At 43.8% G+C, this 24,249-nt stretch overlaps 1 protein-coding gene across 1 annotated transcript in view; it reads left to right on the top strand.

Moving 5' to 3' along the window:
* The first annotated feature begins 246 nt into the window (after nt 1–246).
* The window catches only part of LOC143934083 (ubiquitin carboxyl-terminal hydrolase 2-like), a 66,323-nt gene continuing 42,320 nt past the window's right edge, over nt 247–24,249 (top strand). The window contains exons 1-3 of the mRNA XM_077457391.1: nt 247–457; nt 17,772–17,822; nt 20,663–20,783. Of these exons, the coding sequence (XP_077313517.1) occupies nt 374–457; nt 17,772–17,822; nt 20,663–20,783 (256 nt within the window). The 5' untranslated portion in view covers nt 247–373. The remainder of the gene's footprint in view (nt 458–17,771; nt 17,823–20,662; nt 20,784–24,249) is intronic.

The following is a 24,249-nucleotide window of genomic DNA, read 5'->3' on the forward strand; positions in this document are numbered from 1 at the left end:
TATATTGGTACATACAGTATATATAAATGTGATAATTACACAGAATATATACAGTAAATAGAGAGCAGTGCACAGAGGTGAGTCGGATGAATGTGAACATTGTGTGCTCTGGGATCTGCACACAATGTCCTCTCTGGTCCCTGACCACGCCCCCTGCAGGTGACTCCATCCCCTGGGAGAAGCAATGTGCGCTCCCCGTGTGTTACCCGCCCCGCCCCCTCCTGACGTCACTAGCTGTCAGATTCCAGCCGGAGGTAATGAGTGTCCGGAGTGAAGGAGAGGCGGAGGAGCCGAGTACATCTGGAGGACTCGGATCAGAGGCTGTACATTGCAGAGCACACCGTCCTCCTCTATACACCGCACTCATTTCACCATGACCGGCAGTGGTAAGGTGCAGCAGATCCCCGGAGCCGTCATTATATCTCATCTCCTGGACTTCGTGCTCAATAGAACCAAGGTGAGGAGTCCGGGGGGTGTGCTTAGTGCAGCTGTTATCCAGGGGGTGCCAATAGTACTTACCTCTCATTTCACTATATGACTTCCAGGGGTACACATGACTTACATGAATGTATATGGACGTTATTACAGGCGTACAGAATAAAATACGCCTTTATCTGCATCGCCTGCAAGCCGGGGTATAACCCATAGGATTGTATTGGCGGAATACGCTGCCTGTACGCTTTACGTCTGGGAACGCCCACCCAGCGCGTGCGCCTGGAAATGGAAGTACGAGAATTTACAGGCGTATTCCCGCGTACGGTGTATTCTGTGAATAAGGTCCTATGGACAGGTGTGTGTGTGTGTGTGTGTGTGGGTGTGTGTGTGTGTGTGTATGGCCGCGTACACACGGGCGGATTGTCTGTCCAACTTAGTCCGCTGAACCGTGTTTCAGCGGACAATCCGCTCGTGTGTGGGCTTCAGCGGACTTTTTCAGCGGACTGTCGAACAAAGTCTTACGGAATTTCCGTAATTTTGTCCGTTCAAACTTGGTTTTGTCCGTCCAAACTTGGTTTCAGCGGACAGTCCGCTCGTGTGTAGGCAAGTTGGACGGACTAAGTATGGCGCATGCTCAGAAAGGATTTACACGGCCGAAGGTTGCATTGCAGTGTATAGGACGTCGTTTTTCTAGTCCCGTCGTACGTGCTGTACACGTCATCACGCACGCTTTCAGCGGACTGTCTGTTCATCGTGTGTGGTCAAGTCCGTTCATTCAAATTTTGAGCGGACTGTCTGTCGGATTGTCTGACGAACTTAGTTGGGCAGACAATCCGCCCGTGTGTACGCGGCCTATGTGTGTGTGTATATGTGTGTGTGTATATAGATTATATATATATATATATATATATATATATATATATATATATATATTATTATAGAGCTTTTCTTCTCAGAGAATAGGTGCAGGAACTCCTCCCTCTGAGTCAATTTGCATCTCCATCCCTTACCCAACTCCAAGCACTACCCTTGGTTCCACCACCTCCTAGTAGGACCCTTTTTAGAATCCAGAAACAAGTATCATTATGTCATGCTAAGTCATTTGTAGGGACTTGGTAATAATAACAAGAAAAGCAATAAAACAGATCTCTCACAGCCAGCAGCAATACAATAGACTCCCCCCCCCCCCCCCAGCAACAATGGAACCCAATGACAAAATCCCCCCCCAGCAACAATAGGCCCCCAGAAGCAACAACAAATCTCCCAGCAGCCAACACCAATAGACTCTCCAGCAGCCAGCAACAATAGACCCCTTAATCAACAGTAGATTCCTTCCAGCAACAATTGACCCCCCCAATCAACAAAAAGATCCCACCCACCATTAATAAACCGCCACACAAAAATAGATCCCCTCCAGCAACAATAAATACCCCAGCAGCCAGCATGAATAGGCCCTCCATCACACCCCAACACCTCTTGTCATTGCACACATTCAGTGCTGGAGGTGGCGGAACTGCGTTCCTCCGCGTTCCCGCTGAAAAAAAGCCCTGTGTGTGTATGTGTATAAATATATAATCTCTCTAACAACTGTCCCTGATTGGAAACAAAGCCCCTCTGCCCCTCTTTCCTCCTTATTTGCCCTTATTTTGCTCTGATCTATATAATTGTATATATTTTCCAGTGCTAAACCTTTCATTCAATTTCTAGGCTGCAGCATTTGTAAGTTTTAAAAGCCAATATAAATAAATAGTAGTAATAAAAAAAAGAACTTGTTGGTTTAGCTAAGCATTTCTTTTCTATAATTCTCCTTTTTAAGGGGTGTGGCAGGGGGGTGTGTCCTATGCCTACATATTTTATCTAATAGGTGTCCCTTGTTCCCATCTCAAAAAGTTGGGGGTCTGGCGTGAGAGAGGGGGAGATTCCATTCTCTGCAAATACAGGTGTATTTTATGCCTTACACTCCTACACCTGTACTTCCATGTGAGTGCTATGTGCTGCTTTCACAGGAATTTGTAGTTTTAACTAATATAAATGTGATAAAAAAAATTCTGTGGTATAAAAAAACACTGATGATATTGTATAAATATATATATATATATATATATATATATATATATATATATATATATATATATATATATATATATATATATATATATATATATATATATATATTTTTTTTTTTTTTTAACGTATGATAAAAAGCATCGAGTATATAAATAATATAAGAAAAATACTAATATTTAGGAATTATCCCAGCATGTTTTCTTTGGGGTTTGAGTCCTGGTTCACAGCAGTGCGCTGTGCGATATCAAATGTGATTCACACTACACCGCAGTGCAAATCACATGCAATGTCTGTGCGATGCGATTTCAGCCATACAGATAATATTCGGACCAAGCTTGCACAGGACCTTTTTCTTGGTCCGCAGCAGAATCGGATCGCATGGGTGTTCACACCCATGCGATCCAATTCATGTCAGAACTGACAGTTCACACTGTGATATGCAAACTGATTTGGGGGTGTTCTTAACTTTCTATTGTCACTCCTGCCGGTGTGAACTGCCTTGCGTGTCATGTGCACTTGATGATGTCAGAGGACCTGTGACCACCTGATCATGGGGTTGAAGAGGCTGTAGAAACCTGTTCTCCAGCCTGGAGGGAGAATGCAGGAATAAAGGATCAGACAAGTAAAACTGCGTTTTCCGCCCCCCTGGGCCTAAATAAGCATGATTTAACCCTTGCAGTGAGGATTTTCACTTTCCCCGGAGTTCAGCTTTAAATGCCAAGCACACTAGCTGCCCATACTTAAAGATCATTTCCATATAGGTACTTTGGTTCAGCGTGGACTGATGTAACTATGTATATACCATATCTGGCCAATGTTATTGGGAGCTGGAAATCACTGAAGTAGTACCGCTACTCTAGTGATGTCTAAAAGCTTCTGGGTCCTGAGCTGAGCGGCCAGCCTGGTGTATTGTGAACATAGGAGGTCAGCTACTCAGCATAGGTGCCGTTTGGAGAATGCTTTACATTTACTGAATGAATGCAAAGTGATCTACAATTGGACGAGGTGGGGTGGTGACATCATGCTCTCCACTTTGTCCAATCAAAGAACACTTTTTTTCATTCAGCAAATTGCATTTGCTGAATGGTGCAAATGCCTTCGATCTCCTGTATTTTCAATGCATAAAACTGTCCATTTAGCATGGGACCTAGACACAAGTGGAGATCACTGAAGCAGCGGTTCTGCTTGCTCTAGCACTGCTCTGATTGGACAGAGCTGAGGAGTCATTCTTGGCCCCATTGAGAGCAGTGGGTAACTGAATGGCATTCCCTAGTACTGTCACATGGGAGTCGAGAGGGTCACATGCTCCCCAATATCTAAAATACCAGGTATTTTTCTTCACTACCCACAGCTGTACAGATTGGAGAGGGAGAAGGAAGGGTAGGTATGAGGTGGTGCCATTAAAGTATTACTAAAAAGGTATGTATTGGTGGTGGCGCCATTCAAGTATAAAAACTTTTTTCTTTTGAATTGGAGGGTGAAGGATTAGAACATTTGTCTGTTCTTTATTGCTGTCTGCGCCCCTGTTTAGGAAGAATTGCTCTCTCTAATTGCCATGATCACCCAGGTTACCAGGAATGAAGGTGAGGGTAAATCTAAAATCTTGTAATGGGTACGCTTGTTCCCATGACAACTGTCTAAGCGGGGATAGACCTCACATTAGAAAGATATCCTCTCACTTCCTGTTGAGTGCTCAGTACAGGAATTGAAGGGAAATCTCCCCGGAAAGACACAGATGGCAAAAAAGATGACAGTGGTTGAAACCTGTACCCTACTCTATCCAAAGTTTTATCTTTAGATACACTTTAAGGCCTCATGTACACTGCTGCTGGTCAGCGGATGTTTAGAAGCTGTTGGCCATTTATTTCACATGCGCCTGAACTCTCCTCTATGTTATCTTAGGAGTACATGTACACGCCGTCTTTTATAGGAGTTTAGAGGCAGTTGAGTTTAGAGGCCATTTTTAGAAAGCAAAAAAATGAGTTCAGACACTGAGTTTAGAGGCATTTCAATCGCTTCTAAATGCGTTAATTCACGTTTAGCTGCATTTTGTTTACAGGCGTTTTTTCTTTTCAAACACTTCCAAACGCAAACGTGGCAAAATGGACGTTTTAACCGTGGGTTACTATCTGTCAAGTTAAATGGTTCAGGAGAGGTTGTAAAAACGTCCCGTGTACATTAAGCCTTATGCCCTGTACACGCGGTCTGATTTCCCAACGACAAAATCCATCAGATTTTTTGTGACAGATTTTGGCCCAAACTTGTCTTGCATACACACGGTCGCACAAAGTTGTCAGAAAATCAGATCGTTCTGAATGTGGTGGCGTAGAACACGTACAACGGGACTATAAACGGGCCAGTAGCCAATAGCTTTCGTCTCGTAATTTATTCTGAGCATGCGTGGCACTTTGTCCGTCAGAATTGTCTACACACGATTGGAAGTTAAACTATCGGATTTTGTTGTGGGAAAATTTTAGATCCTGCTCTCAAACTTTGTGTGTCGGATATTCCGACGGAAAAAGTCGGATGGAGCCCACACACAATCGGATTTTTCCGACAACCCGATCAGATCGCACATTTTCCAAGTCCGACCGTGTGTACGGGGCATAAAGCGGCCCTGTTGCTTTGCCCTGTGCTATCATAGTACAGGGGTGATTGGGGGCACACAGCGGATTCTCGTGGCTGGGTTCATGGGTGTATGTGAACAGCTGTGGCCGAGAAACCTGTACAAAGCAATGCAGGCGGCTGTTTGCATGTATCCCTACATCCAGCAGTTACCCGCCGTGGTCTAAACATTTTTTTGCTGTCGAAGGTCACTCATCTGTCCCTAATCTTTGTAGAAGCTTTCTGGTTCCAGCGGCAAAAATCCAGCGATTAATTTTTTATTTTATTTTTTAGGAATCCGCTGTATGCCCCTGATCACCCACATGAATGTAGCCAAAATGATTTCATTTTTGTAGAAACTTTAACTGTATTACTTATTGTCTGCTTTTGCATAGGTAGGCCAAAAAGTCCAAATAATTTTTTTGCCAATAACTACAAAGTAACTATCTTTATTTCTAAGTATTTATGAAAAATCGTAGTACAATTCAGCCCACGCTGACGGATTCCAGGTAACAATTACATAAGAATGCGGCATTGCGTGCACCAGTGAACTTTATCACCTCTTTGACTTTCTTAATGTTTGAACTATGTGACTTTATGTTCCTGCCAAGACCAGTATAGTCCAGCTCTGATGTCATGGATTAAGGGGAGATGCTGGGAAAAAGGGAGAAGGGAGCATGTGACTTGCTTTGTCAATTTTAACTCCCAGCATGCCAAACATGCTAAGGATTTTTTTTTTCAGAGCTTTTAAAGACTGGAACATACATCTGTGACAATGGTGACCCATGACTATGAAAGGTGTCATTAGGGCAGCTCATTGGGGTGCGGAGATGGGGTGTCACCTCCCCAAAACAAGGACCTTCATGGTAACATCACCAGATATTGTTTTAATCAAAGCTGCAGATTTACGAAGTTTAGAAATACTTTTTAATACCGACATTAACCTGATTAATATGAGATTTTAGTGATTGGATTTCGATCTACTTTAAGTCTTGCAGAGGTTAAATGTTAAGAACTCATGCACACTGACATAGTTTTATTTTTTAAATCCCCTAGAAGCCTCCTTCCTGACAGCAGTGTTTTGTGGAAAAAAATGCCCGACGCTTGTAAAAGTATGTACCGCGTTTACCCGTGTCAAGTGTCTGGGCGTTAATTCATTTCATTGGCTAGAATAAAGGACTTGTTCTGGCCATTGAAATAAATTAAAGTGGAGGGCCACCCTAAAATAAATAAATAAAAATAGCATTAATATTCTTTAAAAAATGTAAAAAAAAAAAAAAAACATTTGAAAAAAAAAATATTGAACTTACCATAAACCCCTGTTGCTAGGCAGTCTTTCTAATCTGCCTCTTCCTATTCCGCTTCGCTTCCTCCTCTTCGGCGAGCGGCCCCATTGCCTTCTGGGACATGTGTGTGTCCTAGAACACAACGGGGCCATTCACAAAGTGCCGCGCGATTTGCGCATGCGCAGTAGGAAACGGGCAGTTAAGCCGCAAGGCTCCAATGCCTGTTTCCCTTAGTGAGGATGGCGGTGTCGGGACAGGATATGAGGGACGTATCGGCCTCGGGAGGGCCAAAATCGCGGGCGCCCTGGACAGGTAAGTGTCTTTAATAAAAGTCAACAGCTACAAACACTGTAGCTGCTGACTTTAAAAAAAAAAATTTTTAAGGCTGGAACATCCCTTTAACACTCAATTGCTAAATGCATATAGTGTTTAGGCACATTTAACAGCTTCAAGCGCTTTGAAGGACGAACTGGCAGTGGGTTTTTTGCTGCCTGAAAAAGCTGCTAAAAGCCCATGTGTACATGGACACATAGGATAACCTGCAGGGGAGTTTAGAGGCAGTAAAAAGAAAACATCAGACACCCCTAGAAGTAGCTTTAAAAATGCTCAGTGTGCATGAGCTCCAAAGTTTCAGGCTGGGTTCAAACCTCTGTCGGATGCAGCTTGCAGTGTCCCTGTTCTCCATTTCAGGGATGAATTGGGACCACATTTTTGCCAATTTGGCCCTGAAACTGAGCCAAAGACGCACAGCAGTTCCCGTGCAGGACGCTCTGCAGCCGCAACAGATACGTGAACCCGGCTCCATAGAAAGCTTATATTCAAATAAATGGGGGCTCTCATAGGGAACCCTTGATTTTGAATAGAGGCAGAGAAACACTGGTAAAAGCTAGCACAGCAAAACGTGCATTACCGCCAATGTAAAAAGCTACTAAAAGACAGTTTTTACCCTGGTGTAGATAGCGGCTTTGCAGCTCGCTTTTCTAACACTCCATGTGCATGAGGCCTTAGGCTTATCTCTACTTATAAGGTCTCATGCACACAGAGCGTTTTTACAGCTGCTTTTTACTGGCGTTGGTAGTGGCTTTGCAGCTCATTTTTTCTAATGCCCCGTGTGCATGAGGCCTAAAGGGGAATCATGCCCCAAAGTCTGTTGAAAAATCAACACCTCTGATAGTGCCAATCTCTTGGTCCCCTATAGCACCCAGCGGTTCCTCACACTGACCTCCATGTCTCTACTGTAGGCTTGGGGGTGACTGCTCAGCAGTGGACTGCAGGAGCCATAAGTATATACTATATTCTATTCTATATACTATATATTATTATATTCTATATTCTTTTGCAGACATAGTCTTTTTTGCCCATTTAATGTTGTTATCAAGCCCTGATGAAGAGGGATTATTTGCCCCTGGAATGTGTACAGTGTAATTTCTTGTCTTTTGGCTATTCATGGATTTATTAAATTACATTTCTGGACTTCGTTTTGGCGCTTATCCTGATTCAACTATATAAAAGACTTTTCAAGCCAGGTGACCGATGTCTGCGGGGGGGGGGGGGGGGGGGGGTTGTCCCTGTTTTTTGGGGATCTGCTGAACCTTGGCTATCCAGATTGAAGGGCCCTTGTCTACTAAGTAAAGATTTGTGTTCACCCCGTTGTTTCTGAGACAGGATCACTTTATATGTTAAGGGATTGTATGTTTAAATGTTAAGGCAATTGGGGGGCACTGCACGTAGCTGCAGGTTTTGCTCGGTTCTAGGAGCTTCACCCTAAAAATCTATACTGTTTTAGGCAGTTGATTAGATTTTATTTTTTGCAAACTGCCTGACTTTGTGCTTGCATTCTGCTGGTCTCCATTGCATTTCAATAGGACTCTACAGAAATGAGTTTACTTCTTGGTTGTTAAACAAATGAAGTAAAGAAATCACATTCTAAGTAGGAGTGGATTGAACTTTTCAATGCTTGTCCTCACAAAGGAGTTAAACAGCCAAGAGATAGTAAATTCCTTAAATATTTGTTAGTCGCTAAAACTGGTCAGGTGTCAGTACTTCACTACCCCTCCCTCCCCACTCCCACCTCCTTTGTTCAATGATTTCCCAGAACTGGAAGTACCTTAGAACATTCAGTGAAAGCCATTCAACTGCCAGGCTTAGTGGATTATAAAAAAAAAACTTCAGACGGTTCCAACTCCATGAAAGTAGTCTAGGCAAATATAGTATATAAATGATACTACTCTACATACTTTGTACTCATCCTGCATTCTCTGACAACACCTGGCGCTAAAGCGACGCTCGTTTAAGTGGCGGTTAAGCACTGTTTTAGCTGCGCTTTTTGGCTGCCAGTGGGGTGCTTTCATCCCCCAAAAAAGGGTTAAAAACTCCAGTTTTGTGGCACTTTTAAAACTCTTTTAAGGCAATTTGGAAGCGCTGCCTATTCATTGCAATAGGCAGAGTATTTTGGGAGCGCTAAATACAGTGGTCCCAACCCGCCCCAAAGACTTTTGGTAACGTCCTGCAAGTGCACCTCCCCAGTGTGAAAAGTCACACTGCAGTGAATGGGAGGCGGTTTTCAGGGGCGAAAGGGGTCTAATGCGAGCCACACATGCATAGCTGGCTTTAGTCGTGTAGATCCTACCAGCAAGGTGTACCCATATGCACTTCTTTTCTTAGGTGACAACATTTTTTCACATGCAGACTGAACAAAAGAAATCAAATAGATTTCTTCATCCACTAAACATGGAGGGATCACCCCTGCTGGCTATGGTGTCCAGACAACCACAGTGCCCTTGGATATCTGAATACCCAAAAAGGATGCAGTCACTGTTCAGCTGACAATTTTCAGCTCAGCTCCTCTCAATTTTGCAATTGATGTTTTTCAAGCCAACAGGGTGATGGTGCCGTAGTGCCAATTTCATCTGATTCAAGTACTGTAGCAGACTAATGCCGCGTACACACGATCGAACTGTTTGACGTACTTAGTCCGTTGAAACACATTTCAGCGGACAATCCGCTCGTGTGTGGGCTTCAGCTGACTTTTTCAGCGTGCAGTCCGGAGTACTAAGAATTTCGGATTTTCCAAAAATCTGTCCGTCGTACTTTGGTTTCAGCGGACAATACGGTCGTCAGTATGCTAGTTCGACGGACTAAGAATGGCACATGCCCAGAAAGGATTTACACGGCGGAAGGGTGCTTTGCTGTGTATTGGACTTCCTATTTCTAGTCCCGTCGTACGTGCTGTACACATCATCGCGCAAGCTTTCGACGGACTGTTTGTGCATCCGTGTGTGGTCAAGTCCATTCAGTGGAAAGTACGACGGATTGTCCGTCGGATTGTATGACGGACTAAGTACGTCAAACAGTTCGACCGTGTGTACGCGGCATTAGAGGTCCAGCACTGTCTTCTGAGAACCCAAAATCTTCACAGCTCGTTAGGATCCAGGACAACCATCTTCGATTTGGAAACTGGCTATGACTTTCTGATGACTCACAAGCCAGCCCTCTACTGCGGATGCGTGAGATGCGGACTGCAGGGAAGACTGGTCCTGTAGCCTCCTGGGATGTGTGACATTGTGGGGGTCATTTACTAAAGCTGGAGAGTGCAAAATCTGGTGCAGCTCTGCATAGAAACCAATCAGCTTCCAGGTTTTATTGCCAAAGCTTAACTGAACAAGCCAAACAAAGTTAGAAGCTGAATGGCTACCATGCACAGCTTCATTAGAAGACTAAAAAACAGATGGTATCAGTAATGGTACCTTATCAGTGTATATATACTCTGCAGCCAGTGGCGGAATTATCAGGGTCGCAACAGTCGCAGTTGCGACTGGGCCCTGGAATTCCATCACTGTCGGGGGGCCCCGGCGTGGTTGCTTTTCACAGGGCTGTGAGTGGAGAGCGTGTCTCATGTAAACAGCAGCACAGAGACACCGGCACTCCGGAGTGAAGTTTCATTTTCCCTTGTCCGCTCGCAAAACACACAGCTGATCCTGCTCCCCCTTCGGCCCCCCCTCCCCTCCTCTCCTCTCCTCTCCTGTGTTCTCCGCGGGAAATGTGAGCTTGTTAGCTTCACACCTGAATGCCCGCGGAGAACACAGGAGAGGAGGGGAGGGGGGGCCGAAGGGGGAGCAGGATCAGCTGTGTGTTTTGCGAGCGGACAAGGGAAAATTAAACTTCACTCCGGAGTGCCGGTGTCTCTGTGCTGCTGTTTACATGAGACACGCTCTCCACTCCCAGCCGTGCTGACCCCTCTCCAGTGTGTAGACTCGGGAAGATCCCGCCGCCCATCAACATCCATAGAGCTGCTGATCGCTGCCTCCCCCCAGGTGCGTGGGGGGGGGGGGGTGTACAGAGATCTGCTGGGGGCCAAGGTGCACAGCAGAGTCCAGCAAGGTACAGCGAAACCTCTTTAAGGGGGGTGACTGTCTAGGGACCCTAAAGTAAGGGGGGCTCTCTGGGGACCCTAAAGTAAGGTGGGGTATCTGGGGATCCTGATGTCCAGTACCACCGCCACCCCTCCTCCAGTGCCACCCCTCCTCCAGTACCACCACCACCACAACCACCGTGCTACCCACCTTCAGTACCACCGCCACCCCTCCTCCAGTACCACCACCACCCACCTTCAGTACCACCGCCACCCCTCCTCCAGTACCACCACCACCCACCTTCAGTACCACCGCCACCCCTCCTCCAGTACCACCACCACCCACCTTCAGTACCACCGCCACCCCTCCTCCAGTACCACCACCACCCACCTTCAGTACCACCGCCACCCACCTCCAGGACCACCGCCACCCCCTCTCCAGTACCACCACCATGCCACCCACCTCCAGTACCACCGCCACCCCTCTCCAGGACCACCATGCCTCTCCAGTACCACCACCCACCCTCTAGTACCACCACCGCCACCCACCTCCAGTACCACCGCCACCCCTCTCCAGGACCACTATGCCTCTCCAGTACCACCACCCACCCTCTAGTACCACCACCGCCACCCCTCTCCAGGACTACCATGCTGCTCCAGTACCATCGCCACCCTCCTCCAGTACCACCACCACCCACCTCCAGTACCACCGCCACCCACCTCCAGTACCACCATCCCCCTCCAGTACCACCGCCACCCCTCTCCAGGACCGCCATCCCTCTCCAGTACCACCACCCCCCCTTCAGTACCACCACTGCCACCCACCTCCAGTACCACCACCACCCACCTTCAGTACCACCGCCACCCACCTCTAGTACCACCACCACCGCTCTCCAGGACCACCATCCCCCTCCAGGACCACCACCGCCACCCACCTCCAGTACCACCGCCACCCCTCTCCAGGACCACCATCCCCCTCCAGTACCACCACCACCCCTCTCCGGGACCACTATCCCCCTCCAGTACCACCAATGCCACCCCTCTCCAGGACCACCATCCCCCTCCAGGACCATCACTGCCACTCCCCTCCAGGACCACCACCGCCACCCACCTCCAGTACCACCATCCCCCTCCAGTACCACCACCGCCACCCACCTCCAGTACCACCACCCCTCTCCAGGACCACCACTGCACTGGTGACACAGGTTCCACTGGGGACACAGGCTGCACAGAAATGTTTTACTTTGTTGTACAGTGGAAAAAAAATATAGTATCAAAATCATGCTTTTCGGGGGGGGGGGGGGGGCCCTTCCTGATTTCTTGCACCGGGGCCCTGAGGTTTCTAGTTACGCCTCTGTCTGCAGCCCTTTTGGAACTTTATTTTTTATATAACAGGAGCTAGTAGTCATTGGCACTGGTGTTTGTAGTTGTGCTGGTAACAGTGATGGATCATTGGACTCTTTGACAGAAACCTTTTGATAAATGTCCATGTTTCAGAGCTTGTGGGAGACAATCTTGTGAAGGGATCTGTGACAATGTCATCTGCCATGCTGTAAACCCTTTGAGAGAGAATACAGGAGAGAAGGCACATCACAGGGTTGTCAAGATAAGCAATCATCCTTTCCAGTCAATGTTTATGGCTTGATTGGTAGTCACTGATTAAAAATGATCTTCATAGTATACTTGCTTTTGAAAGTACTTCCAGAGGTGGCAGAGCAATTCTATATAAATATATATTGGAGGGTGGAGGAGTCTAATCCTTTAGGCACATGTATTTCAATGTGGATCAGCTTTATTCCCAAGATGTTGTAGATATGCAATGCCTGCCCCCTCCCTCTCCTCCACCTGCTCATATACATATATGTATATAATATTAGCCCAACCAGTCTAGCACACTGCTTTAACACAGGCAGAAGTTGTAGAACTCTTGCTGAAATTGGATTCTATATCTTGGGTATGAGAATGTCAATATCATGTACCTGGTAGCAGAGCCTGCAATGCTGAGGAAGGCCTCTTTTACAACTCGGACTCGGGCCTCTGGTAACAGAAGGTGCAGGAGTGCAGAGTAACACAAGTACCTGTAGGTCTTGCAGTGACAAAGCAGGTATCCAGGCCAGGCAGGAGAGGTCATTGGTAGTCTTTAGTGAAGCAGGCTGGTACTGGTGACAACTGGCAGGTTAGGCATGCACTGGTAGCAGACTGTAGAACAGCAGGCACAGCATGATGTATCAGGAAGCAGAGTCAGGCAAGCTGGGTCATATACTGGCAGAATTGATCAGGTACAGAGGAGCAGGCAAGAGCGTGGTCTGGGTACAAGCCAGGTCAGGAGGTAGTCATTGGGGGGGAAAAAAGCAAATGGAGCAGACAGAAATGGAGGTCAAGGACAAGCCGTGGTGGGTGCAGTCAAAGTTCAGACAGTGGTCATACAAGCTGGGTCAGCAACTGAAATCAGGATACAGAATAACAGGATTACAGGATACAGGGAAGGCTGAAAGACAAAGCAGCACTGATCCTGAGCACTGGCCGAGTTTAAACAGCCTGTTTGGAACCAACATGTGTCGCAGGTGCACGAGAATGTGTGATGGCACGTGTGTGCGCGCAAGTATGTGCATATGCATTAGAGCTGCACGATTAATCATTAAAAAATCGTGATCTCGATTCAACCCCCTCACAATCTCTATGCAGAATTTCCTGATTCAAGTTTTTTACAACCTTTTCACAACACATTGTCATGTAACACACGGTGCTTTCTTTCCTGGCAGCCGACATTCTCATCTCCCTAGCGTGTGCCAGCTCTGTTTCCCCATGGCCACAGCTGCACCTTTTATTATCAGCAATGCGGCTCCACTGCACCCAGCTCCTGAGGAGGTGGGATTCTTTCCAATTGTGAGTGCAATGTAATTACTTTAATTAATAAAAGGATTTACCCCTGCTAGGGTCCGCGCTTCCTTTTCTCCCTTTATTTCTCCAGTTATTCCTCATCCTAAGGAATATTGGAAGCTGCAAATCCCTCAAGCTGGGTCACTCCTACTGTTTGAACCTATGCTATACATGTATGTGACCGTTTGGATACATATACTGTAGGAGAGATACTATAGGACTTTGTCTTAGCGAAGTGCTAATTGGTTCTTCTATGTCTGTACCCAAAGCATGTGGTAGGGCATCCCTCAGCTCAGTTATGCTTAACGTAAAATGCCCCTTCATATATTTAAAAATTGACCTAAAATACATAAATCTTACCTACTCACAAGGAAAACCCTTGTCCTTTTTTTAATTCTCTAGGCTAAAAAGTGCAAGGACATGTTTGCAGTGTATGCATCCATTTGGATGGTTACCAGTGCCATGGACCTCTACTGGTGTCATTTCAGGCGCTGAGCTATGCACTGCGAGTTGGTCCTTTCTTTTCCTTTGAACTGTTCTTCCTTTGCTTTCTCGATGATGGTTTACTCGTCCTAGTGCAGTGATGGCGAACACTGGCACCCCAGATGTTTTGGAACTGCATTTCCCATGATGCTCATCTACACTGCAGAGTGCATGAGCATCCTGGAAAATGTAGTTCCAAAACATCTGGGGTGCCAAGGTTCGCCATCACTGTCCTAGTGTGTTACTGCTTCTCAACTCCAGATCCAAAAAGACAACTTAAAAAAAAGAAAAAAAAAGAAAAAAAAAGGATTGTCATTCTGATGGCAAGTAATGTGATTTGGAGAATTGTTGAAGTTAAACAGGTGAGAGAATAAGTGTTTTCAGCAGCTTTATTGTCTTTTGGATTTGGTTGCTGATTTTACTTGCCCTGATCTAACTTGTACTCTGTCTGGCCTGACCTTGCTTTGATCCCTGACTATGTGTTTGCTATGTGTTTTAAACTAAGTGAGACCTCTGTAGGAAATACTTTTTATCACCTGCGTTCCTTTGTAGGTTTCCGAGATGGTATGATAAAGGGAAAATAAAGAACTAAACAAAAGGTTAATATATTAAGATGCATATGATAAAGGGATCATAAAATACTAAACAAAAAGGTTAATATATCAATATATTGGAATGCAATTGGCGTTAAAATAAATGCATAGATTCAACCAATAACTATATATCCAATATTTATATATCAACAGCACCCGTAAACAAAAAAACAAAAAACATTACTAACGTATCACTAATGTTATCTAAATGAATGGAAGCTTGTACTGCTAAATAAAAATAAAAATATATCAGATATCTTTAAAGACCTTATAAAATGGTAGATGCCTGGATTTTATTCTGATCCAGTGGCTTCAGTTTTTCCCCCAAGGAATTCCGACTTCATTTGCTGTATACTTTTCAAGAGGCAGCCAGGAAGAAACATTTTTATGAGCAGGTCAACAATGGCTGCCTACATATTCCTCCAATAATACATTTCCCATAAGATTTAAAAAAATAAAAATAAAAAATCTAGTAATCATTATGTTCACATTAAAAAAGGAAAAAGGTTGTATACAGTGATACTGTATAAACAACAGAATATATATAAATTGTACAAAAGAAAGTGGTAGATATATATCAGATAGTAGCGGACCTAAATCAGAGGTCTATCACTTGGAGGTACCCATACCCCTCGGAGAAATGGAAACCAAATGATGGGGGTAAAGAGAGGATTTCTAAAATGCTAAAAAAAATTGAAATAGGATTCTCTGTGTTATTAAAACAGAAATAAAAGTGTATTAATGGACTAGATGTGTCAGATAACAAATGATGACAAATGATTAACATTGTCAGTAATTATCCCTCCGTTTTTATGCTTTGATTGAACAAAGACAACAGAAAACATCTCACCAGTTAAAAGGTAGTGTGTGCATTTGTGATTTATTTATTTTTATATATATATATATATATATATATATATATATATATATATATATATATATATATAATCTCTTCCAACTGTCCCTGATTGGAGACAAAGCCCCTCTGCCCCTCATTTTGGTCTGATCTATATAATTGTATATATTTCCCAGTGCTAAATCTTTCATTCAATTTCTAGGCTACGGCATTTGTAAGTTTCAAAAGCCAATATAAATGAATAGTAGTAATTAAAAAAAAGCACTTGTTGGTTTAGCTAAGCATTTCATTTAGGGGTGTGTGTCCAATGCCTACATACTTTATCTAATAGGTGTCCCTCGTTCCCATCTCAAAAAGTTGGGGATCTGGCGAGAGAGAGGGGGAGATTCTATTCTACATACAGGTGTATTTTATGCTGTACACTCCTACACCTGTACTTCCATGTGAGTGCTATGTACTGCTTTCACAGGAATTTGTAGTTTTAACTAATATAAAAGTTATATTTTATATATTATAAATATTATATATTATATATTTTTTTTTATTGTATGATAAAAAGCATTGAATATATAACTAATATAAGAAAAATACTAATGTTTAGGAATTATCCCAGCATCTTTTCTTTGGGGTTTGAGTCCTGGTTCACACCATGTGCGATATCAAATGTGATTCACACCACACCGCAGTGCAAATCACATGCAATGTCTGTGCGATGCGATTTCAGCCATACAGATAATATTCGGACCAAGCTTGCACAGGACCCTTTTCTTGGTCCGCAGCAGAATCGGATCGCATGGGTGTTCACACCCATGCGATCCAATTCATGTCAGAACTGACAGTTCACACTGCGATATGCAAACTGATTTGGGGTTGTCCTCAACTTTCTATTTCCACTCCCGCCGGTGTGAACTGCCTTGCGTGTCATGTGCACTTGATGATGTCAGAGGACCTGTGACCACCTGATCATGGGGTGGAAGAGGCTGTAGAAACCTGTTTACCAGCCTGGAGGGAGAATGCAGGAATAAAGGATCAGACAAGTAAAACTGCGTTTTCCGGCCCCCTGGGCCTAAATAAGCATGATTTAACCCTTGCAGTGAGGATTTTCACTTTCCTCTGAGTTCAGCTTTAAATGCCAAGCACACTAGCTGCCTATACTTAAAGGGATTGTAAAGAATTTTTTATTTTTTTTTAAATAACAAACATGTTATACTTACCTCCACTGTGCAGCTCGTTTTGCACAGAGTGGCCCCAAACCTGCCCTTCTAGTGTCCCTTGGCGACTGTCTCGGGTTCCTCCCGCAGGTACTTCTCACGTTTATGCGAGCTCCCTCGCATGGTGAGAAGCACCTGCGGGCGCGCTCCCATGATACAGCCGGCGGCTATAGCCGCTCGATGTATCACACGGCCCCACCCCCCAGCGCTCCGCGTCAGTGGATGTGATTGACAGCAGCGTGAGCCAATGGCTGCGCTGCTTTCCATCCATCCACTCCAGCCAATCAGCGGCCAGGCTGAACGGTAAAGAGGACAGCAGGGGCGAGCGCAGGATTTTAGAGGGGTGAGGTAAGTAAAACGGGAGGGCTAATCTATATTAATTAGAGATGCACAATTAATCGTCAGGAATCGTTATCACAATCTTGACTAAAATGTTTCACATTTCTTTCTATGCAAAGAAGTCTCTGCCCTTCTGAAGCCACAGCCCTCCAAATAAAGGAAGTGAAAAACTGGGCAGTCTGCCAAGAATCAAAACATTCTTTATCAGTTGAACTTAAGTACAAACATTGTAACAATTTGTCACTGCAATAGACTTTGTGTGTGTGTAAGTGTAAAAAAAGTTTAACCACTTAAACACTAAACCTTTCTGACATTTGTTGGTTTCAAGTTAAAATCATTTTATTTTTATTTTTTTGCTGGAAAATTACTTGGAACCCCCAAACAAGTAATTTTTGTTTTAAGCCTCCCTAATGATTGTAGAACAGTAAAAAAAATATATAAAAAAATACTCTGTATAATGTCTGACATTTCTCAGAGTGGAACTCATTGGCATTAAAAAAATGTTTATTATTTTCAATGTTACTGTTGTGGAGCTTTTCTGTTATATTATATGCTTTAGTTATAAGGGCCTTTTCATCCATGTTTTTTTTTTTCAGTTTCCTCTCTGTATAAACATCACAACAAATTTACAGCCATATTACTAATCTACTTTCATATCTCTTTTAGCCCCAAAAAGTTGTACAAGGTTTGGTTGGACTGCGGAATCTGGGCAATACGGTGGGTTTTACTTATTTGTTTTGCATTTTTTCCCCATTTGTACCTTCACACTGACATTACACCATGTGGCATAAAGTACATGTAACACCAAACTTGCTCTTTAGTTTTGGATGAAGTAGGAAATGATTAGAACCCCTGTTCGTTTTTCATCTGTCTGTGTTCTCTCAGGGAAATTTGCCTGAAGATAAAAGAAGATAAGGCCCCTTTCACACTGACGTCCCGTTCAGGCCCGCCTGTCAGTTTTTCAGGCGGACCTGAACGGGTGCTCCATAGAGCTCTATGGAGCGTCGGATGTCAGCGGTGACAAGTCCGCTGACATCCGACCCGCTCCGATCCGAAAAAGTGTAACGGAGGAAAAAGCTATTTTTCCATCTGTCTGCGGATCGGATCGGGTGACGACGGGCACTGCGGTCCGTCGTCATCCGATCTCCCATAGGGGAGAGCGGCGCTGTGACAGGTCCGTCCCTGCGCAGTGTGCAGAGACGGACCTGTCATCTCCCTGCTCAGCGGGGATCAACGGAGTGATCCCCGCTGAGCAAACGGATTGATCCGCCCCGTGTGAAAGGACCCTAAGACTATGATGAAAACCATACAAAGGCTCTACCCCACACTCTGTTCAAAAATTGTTTTGGTTTTATTTACCTGTTAATATATTGGTGTTTAACAATTAACAGTTACTTTTTTTGTGGTTAGTGTTTGCTCTTAAGCTGACCATACATGGAGGGAACGGAAATCCATTAGTTTAGAAAGAAATAGGCGTTCCAATCGGTTCCACCTGTCAGATGGTCCATTCATCCCTATGGGCACTCAGGTGTAAACAGACTTGTGTGTCTGCTTACACCCGTCTACCTCCAGGTCCGATCAGGCCTGCTAAAAAAAAAAAAAAAAAAAAAGAGAGAAGGCTCTGTCCTCTTCCATTTAGGTGGAGGGCATCGGTAGTAGCCAGGTGTAAACAGATAGCAGGGTCTGTTTACTCGTGGATACCCATGGAGCAGAGCTGACTGCAGACATTGAACAGACACGAATGCATAATCCACCCACTCCTCTCTGATCACCAGGTGATCAGCTCACAGATCCTCAGCTGATTGCAGCAGAATCTGCCCCATGTAAAAGTAGCATTAATCAGATCTTTATTTGATTTTTTTTTTCCCTGTTTGCTTGACTTCTACTTTTCGGTGCATGTTCGCCAACTCCACATTACAGCCAGGAGAGGTGTATGAAGTGGAATTAGGGTATATTAGACAAATGTTGAAGTAGAGAACTGGGAGGTTTCCAGGTCATTTATGGGTAACAGGAGAAGCTCACTGTCTTCAGACAAGATTGAGGGGACCTGGTAGGATTCTGGCACAATGGATGGTTACAGGAGGTCTAGTGTAGATCTTAGTAAGGCTCATCATAGTTCAGCTTCAGTTGTCATGCTGACATATTCATGAGCCATGCGAGGGCACCAGACTGACTAGATGGTGTGGCGCATAACCAGATGGAAGAATCGTATTCACTGCGCAGCAATCTATGTAGTTAATATAGCCAGCACAGAGTAATTTGAGGTGGATAGCAAGCATGTATCAGTTGACAACACAAATGCTCCCACTCATCACGGAGCATAAAAAAGGTAGGTCTTCTGAGGATAGCTGGAAATCCCATCTGTTTTATCTGAGATCTTAGCAAACCATGGAGACTTGCTTAAAATTGTTAATCTCTTCCTGCTGCCTACTTGAACTGGAATCATTCAGATCCTGTAATAATTTTATGTTCCTTAAAGCACACCATACACACTACAAGACAACACGGACATTTAAAATCCTCCCAAAATTACTAGATAAGTTGTCTGACTGTGTTGGAAATGTTTGTATAAATCATTCCAATGTAAGATTTGTATCATAGAAGTGTGGTAGTCATGCAAATGAGATAATATTGTTGTAATGGTTTTCTGGTGATCATTCTGTAATGCACAGAGCTTCTTTTATAAAGCAGCAGTATGCCCTTAGCACAGCCATACCATTGCATAAAAAAACACATGCTGTGCATTTCTAAAGTACGGTGATAGGTTTTGCCAATGTGCATTGTTCCCCACTTGCTTCAGGAATCAAGTAGCTATTCAGTTGAGTCAATTAAATGAAATGGAAAAGCCAGGGAAGAAGCTGCTCATGTATTAAAGTAATAAGGCCTGCCTCTCCAACAATTACAGAGTTTGCAATGTTAAGCCGAGAAACCTTTGTGAAACACTGTAGGCTCTACATTCTTGCCGGCATTCGATGAACAGTGCATAACATGTGGGCAGTGGTCTGGCTACCATTACATTGTCTTATGAAGACCGTATCCACTCTCTGCCATAACTAGTCCCTATAGTGCATGGGTCTTCAAACTATGGCCCTCCAGTTGTTCAGGAACTACAATTCCCATCATGCCTAGTCATGTCTGTGAATGTCAGAGTTTTACAATGCCTCATGGGATGTGTAGCTTCGCAACAGCTGGAGGGCCATAGTTTGAGGATCCCTGCATAGTATGATTAGCTGCACAGTGGAGAAAAACAGCCATTGAAAAGCAGAAGGGTGGCCATTGCTGACTTCCTAAAAATGCTAGCTGTCTGACCTTTAAGCAGAACCACCGGCTTCATTTGTCTTTACACTTATTCCAGATTGTTAACTCAAAGCCAACATTTTCAAAAGGAAAGACCAGCATGTTTTCCCAAGACAGGTTTCCTTTTAAGCTACGTATATAACACAAAGGCAAGATGAAAACCTTGTGTATGTGGCGATCATTACTATTTCATTTAAAACAAAATAGAATTTGTTCCGTTTATGCCTATTTTAATGTGATCTAATGTCTTTATATGACAGTGCTTTATGAACTCGATCCTCCAGTGTCTAAGCAATACTAAGGATCTTAGGGACTATTGTCTACAAAAGACGTATAAACGTGATCTCAACTCAAAGAACGGCAATACAGCAATTATGGAAGGTGGGTAATTCTTGAACTGCAAAATAAAACCTATTTACAGTGTTATGTTATGAGTGTTCAATCATTTTTTAGTTTAGAAAGAAATACACATTCTCTGTAACACTATTTTAACTAGTATGTATTCTTAACTTAAAAAGTTTGGATGTGTATTGATTGTTTTTGGAGAATAAGGATATTGTTTAGTATCACTTTAAACCCATTCTTCTGCACTTGCATAGAAAGCCGTTGGGGTTGATTTACTAAAACTGGTGCAGCTGTGCATGGTTGCCAATCAGCTTATTCAGTTAAGCTTTGACAATAAGGCTGGGTTCACACTGCAGCGATGCGGGAACGCCGCGAATCCGCGGCGGGTTCCCGCATCGCATACCTCCCAGGGGCAGTTCACACTGCCCTATGCGAACTGCTGGGAGTGTCAGTGAAACGTTAATGACACCCCCAGATCAGTTTGCATTTCACAGTGCGATCTGCAAACTTGGACAGGAATTGGATCGCATGGTGTGAACATCTATGCGATCCAATTCTGCTGCGGACCAAAAAAAGGGTCCTGTGCGAGTTTGGGCCGTGTGCGATGCGAATTCAGCCATATTATCTGTATGGCTGAACTCGCATCGCACAGAGATCATATGTGATTTGCACTGCAGTGCAGTGCGAATCACATCCGGTTCTCGTAACCGCTGCAGTGTGAACCCAGCCTGAATCCTGAAAGCTGGTTTCTGTGTAGAGCTGCACCAGATTTTGCACTGTTCTAGTAAATTAAAACCCCTTGGGGGTTATTTACGAAAGGCAAATCCACTTTGCACTACAAGTGCAAACTGCAAGTGCAAAGTGCACTTGAAATTGCACTTGAAAGTGCACTTGGAAGTGCAGTCGCTTTAAATCTGAGGGGTAGATCTGAAATGAGGGGAAGCTCTGCTGATTTTATTATCCAATCATGTGCAATCTAAAATGCTGTTTTTTATTTTCCTTGCATGTCCCCCTCGGATCTACAGCGACTTTACTTCCAAGTGCACTTCCAGTGCAATTTCAAGTGCACTTGCAGCGGATTTGCCTTTCGTAAATAACCCCCCTTATGTCTTTTGTGGTGACTTTAAAACCAATTGTACTCAGAATTTACTATATGTACTTTTCTTTTTTTTTTTACTTTGCCATTGCTGTGGGCCTCCCTCCGAGCAGCAAGGTTTCACATTTGATAAATAAGATGACCTACTTACTTTATTTATTGCTCCCCCAGAAGGTTAAAAAGCAATGGTCTCAAAGCTGAACCTTGCGATACACCACTTACTAATGTAGACCATACGGGAGTATGAATCACTCCCTGAATGTGGCTTTTCAGCCAGTTTTCTATCTATTTGTAGAATCAATTATCTCGACATCTAGATCTTAAAGGGGTTGTAAACCTATGTGTTTTTCACCTTAATGCATCCCTTGCATTAAAGTGAAAAAACACCTAGCAGTGGCCAGCCCCCCAGCCCCCCTTTTTACTTACCTGATCCCTAGAACTTGACCCACGGGGATGCGCTTTCTCTCTGCCCAGGGTCCTTGGCTCTTGATTGGATAGATTTATAGCAGCACAGCCATTGGCTCCTGCTACTGTCAATCACACCCAATGACACGGGTGCCAGGGCCGAGTCCTGCATTCAGCCTCTGTGGACACCAAATGCTGGACTTGGGAGAGCACCCGCAAGGTAACCCTGGGAGAGCGCTTCTCCCAAGGGGTTATCTGATGTAGGGAGATCCGCAGAGGGACCCCAGAAGAGCAGGATTCGGGGCCACTCTGTGTAAAACGAGCTGCACAATGGAGGTAATATGTATGATATGTTTGTTATTTAAAAAAAAAAAAAAAAAAAAAACCTTTAAAATCACTTATAAATTTGTGGTGCTATGGAAGCTTGTCAAACCCTTTAGCAAAGTCCAAACATACTAGACATACGACTGGCCAGCCTTTATCCTAATTACCACCTAATAAAAAAAAATTGACTTTTTTGACAACTTCTGTCTTTCATAAATCCATACTGGCTGTTTTGTAAAAGATATTATTGTACTGTATGTGGGCCTTTTATCAGTTTCTCAAATATTTTTCTTGCAATAGAAAAAAAACTACAGATCTGTAGATATTGATTGACAATATTATTCCATTTTAAATATAGGCACCACATTTACTTTGTGCTAATCCATTGAAACTAAAACTCAATAAAATTCTGATCAAGACCCAGGTGGGTTAAACACATTGTTTTTGATTTGAATAGTGCAAGTCAAGTCAATGGGAGCTTTTTACAAAGATACTTTGGCTGTTCTGATAGCTTAATCGTCTGCTTCAGAATGTAATTGGAGCACACAGATCTTGCACTGCACTTTAATGAGTCCCTGTCACCTTGTCCATTTAGGGCAACATCCAAGCCCTTGTGTAAAGGTCACCAATCAAACACCAACCTCTCCAGCACTTCCCCTGGGCCCTTTTTCTTCTGTGGAGGGGGTTATGGAGGAACATGTTGGAAAGGAATGGTATGTAAGCACTATAGAAATGAATATGAAGTGTTAGAGGGGGGTAAACTTTTTCAAGGTGACTATGGGGTTTATTTACTAAAGGCAAATCCACTTTGCACTGCAAGTGCACTTGGAAGTGCAGTCGTGGTAGATCTGAGGGGGACATGCAAGGAAAATAAACAGCCTCCCCTCATTTCAGATCTTCCCCTCCGTTCAACAGCGACTGCACTTCCAAGTGCACTTGCAGTGCAAAGTTGATTTGTGTTTAGTAAATCAACCCTTGTGTCTTTTTAAATGCTGCTGTATACTCTGTCTGGGTGCTTTATCTTTTTCACTCACCAGATATTAAAAATGCTATAAAAAATCATAAAAACAGTCCTAGAGATAAATGAGCTCAACTCTTTGAAAACCCATGGGTGTAAGTAATATGGCCTTGGTATTTAACTGCATTTATTTTGCTCCTGGGCCATGTAATTTTCTACAGGCTTTTACCTTGTCTCATGATGTTAAAAGATTTTAGTCTTACTAACCTACATAGGGTTTGTTCAGGTTTTATAAATATTTGTTCAGGCACTATTCAAGGTCTGCATCTACTTTGTAGATGCAGATGATGGATCAGAGATCACACACAATCATATGAAACCTGGTGCTTGTAAAGTTGTTGACTGTGTTCACAAATATCTGGCATGGGTCAGCTGTGGCTGCAGTATTTTTCTTTGTTACTTGCGTCAAAGTTACAAAATCGCAGCCTGCAAAAAGTATTTATATCTACCATTTAGAACAGAGAACACCGATTCCTTTATCATGATTGTTGAACTTATGTTTTGCTTGTTCAGGTAATTTATTGAAAGAATAAAAGTTTCAATAGAAAGGCATACGTGAAAGTGCAAAGTACATATGAATAAGAAGTACAATGAAAAAGCTAAAGCATGTGAAAAAAACACGCCGGGTTAAAAGAGAGTGCATAGCAAACAAGGGATGG

This window comes from Lithobates pipiens, unplaced genomic scaffold (assembly GCF_037356315.1).
Source record: "Lithobates pipiens isolate NorthernLeopardFrog02 unplaced genomic scaffold, aLitPip1_a1.2 Scaffold_27, whole genome shotgun sequence".
Classification (NCBI taxonomy): domain Eukaryota; kingdom Metazoa; phylum Chordata; class Amphibia; order Anura; family Ranidae; genus Lithobates; species Lithobates pipiens.